At 47.1% G+C, this 1912-nt stretch overlaps 1 protein-coding gene across 1 annotated transcript; it reads right to left on the bottom strand.

The window, feature by feature from the left end:
• Positions 1 to 147: 147 nt before the first annotated feature.
• Pmar_PMAR001587 (hypothetical protein) lies at positions 148 to 534 on the bottom strand (the record flags this gene model as incomplete). The annotated part of the gene is made up of 1 exon (XM_002772649.1): positions 148 to 534. A coding segment is annotated over one exon (387 nt), but the record flags the coding sequence as incomplete, so codon positions are not given.
• Between the last annotated feature and the right edge of the window lie 1378 nt (positions 535 to 1912).

Raw genomic sequence — 1912 nt, 5'->3', positions numbered from 1 at the left:
AATGGCGACCACACACATGAAGACTCCGAACCAATGATAGCCGTGTAGTTTCCTACCAAGGAAAAGAACGGAAAAGATAGCGGAAAAAATGATCATAGACCCTCTCAACATCTGCCATACAGATGCCGAATTATACAACAATCCCACAAAGGACATAGTCGTGGCGATCAAATCAAAAGCAGCAGGGGCCAATATCAATAAACCAGCTCTCCAAAAGCTAGGAACATCCTTCCCACCAGAGTTCTGCCGCTGTTGATGTGGCTGCTCCAACAAGGCTTCATAAGCTTCACCACGGTGACCTCTAGCTCTCATACGATCAATCAAGACGTCAATAAAGTGGATTACTAGAACGATAACCATACCCATGAACATGGTTAATGTTCCGAACCAGGGCTTCATAAAGTGCTTCACATCTCCATTGATACCGACCGAAGTCATTTCGAACTGCAGCTTAGTACACATAGTGTTGAGGGAGCCGAATATCAGAAGGCCCAGGATGTACAGAGTAGTCTTCCCACAAAAAGCCATAGTTACCTCAGAAGTAAAGAAGATATCCCACGAGGAAAGTGGTAAAAAAACTGATCATCATATGCGAACTAGGTATCAATCAACGTCAACACAACCGCGAAATTATATACTCCTACCAAATCAAGTCCGAGCATGCCACAGCAGAAAGAGAAAGATAATACGGATCGAGAACGAACACCCATTATGCACACTCTCTATTGTACTCACCATCTCTTCAGGTAGATTAAGTGTTTAACCGCCCGATAAAGATCTACACATTTCAATCAGCTTACCAATCCCATAGTTGTGTGTATAAATAATTCTATGAAGCTCTATATGAGATACAGAAGGCGAATCATTCGGCGGCAAGTAGTTCTCTAACGCCATGTAATTGTGCTGGTGACAAAGTCACCGTGACATGACCATAGTGACGTGGGTTTACCGAACGAATCCAATGTTATCCATCTATGCCAGGAATTTCTCCTGGTTATAGTACAAGCAATGACGAAGACGACGTACATTAGTAGGGTGATAAGTACCTGGTAGTGCGTTCCGGTTCTGGGTGCCTAATCGTTGGCACGAACACTCAACAGGACGAACAATTTGGCGCACGCCCAAAAAACACAAAAAGAACCTCGTTCGCCCTAAATTCCTCTTAATGCCCAGGTCTCATTTCAATCACAGTTCAAGTCCTGAAATAAGATACAAGTCCGAATTAGGTAACAGAACCACAAAATCTACTTGCCTCCACTAGAGTCATGTGTAACAGACGCTCAGCACTAGTTGGAGTTGAAGTAACTCCACCTATGGGTCTGGGTGGATGCGGTAAGGCGGATCATCAGCGGAGTATATGCTGACGCTGTCGTGTATGATCGCGGTGATGCATGGTATCGAAAGCCTGAATATGTTGCGCTTGACGCCAGGCTGAAAATTCTTTGCGGCCGTCCGGTTGACGAACCTGATCTCTATTAATGGTTCAAGCTCGCCCGTGGAGTCGTCAGGGGAGCAGTCAAGCACGCTGCTCAGTGCAATAACGACGATGTCGACATCAACTCCGATGATGATGATGACGGTAGTGCAGAGCAGGAGTTCGGCCACGGTGACGATTTGGAGCCTAGCCAGAACAGCTCCACTCAAGTTGGAGGCGATCTTTCTTCGCACTGCCCGGGGAAGCGTCAGCGGGTGGATATTACCAGTCAGGATGTGACACTCAAGTCCCGCGCACCGGTGTCCCCTGATGACGAACCTCCTCAGCCTCCTGTACATTCTGATGGTGGTCTATCCTCTTCAATCGTGGACTTGTTTCACAAGACTGCTAACCATCGACCCCAACCATCACCAAGCGCATCGATCGGTTAGGTTGAAGCTGCATCCCAAGGATCGGTGCCTCAGCGGCCGAAGCCAA

Source organism: Perkinsus marinus (genome assembly GCF_000006405.1).
Source record: "Perkinsus marinus ATCC 50983 genomic scaffold scf_1104296960562, whole genome shotgun sequence".
In the NCBI taxonomy this organism is placed as follows: domain Eukaryota; phylum Perkinsozoa; order Perkinsida; family Perkinsidae; genus Perkinsus; species Perkinsus marinus.
This window is presented reverse-complemented; position numbering and strand designations above follow the sequence as displayed.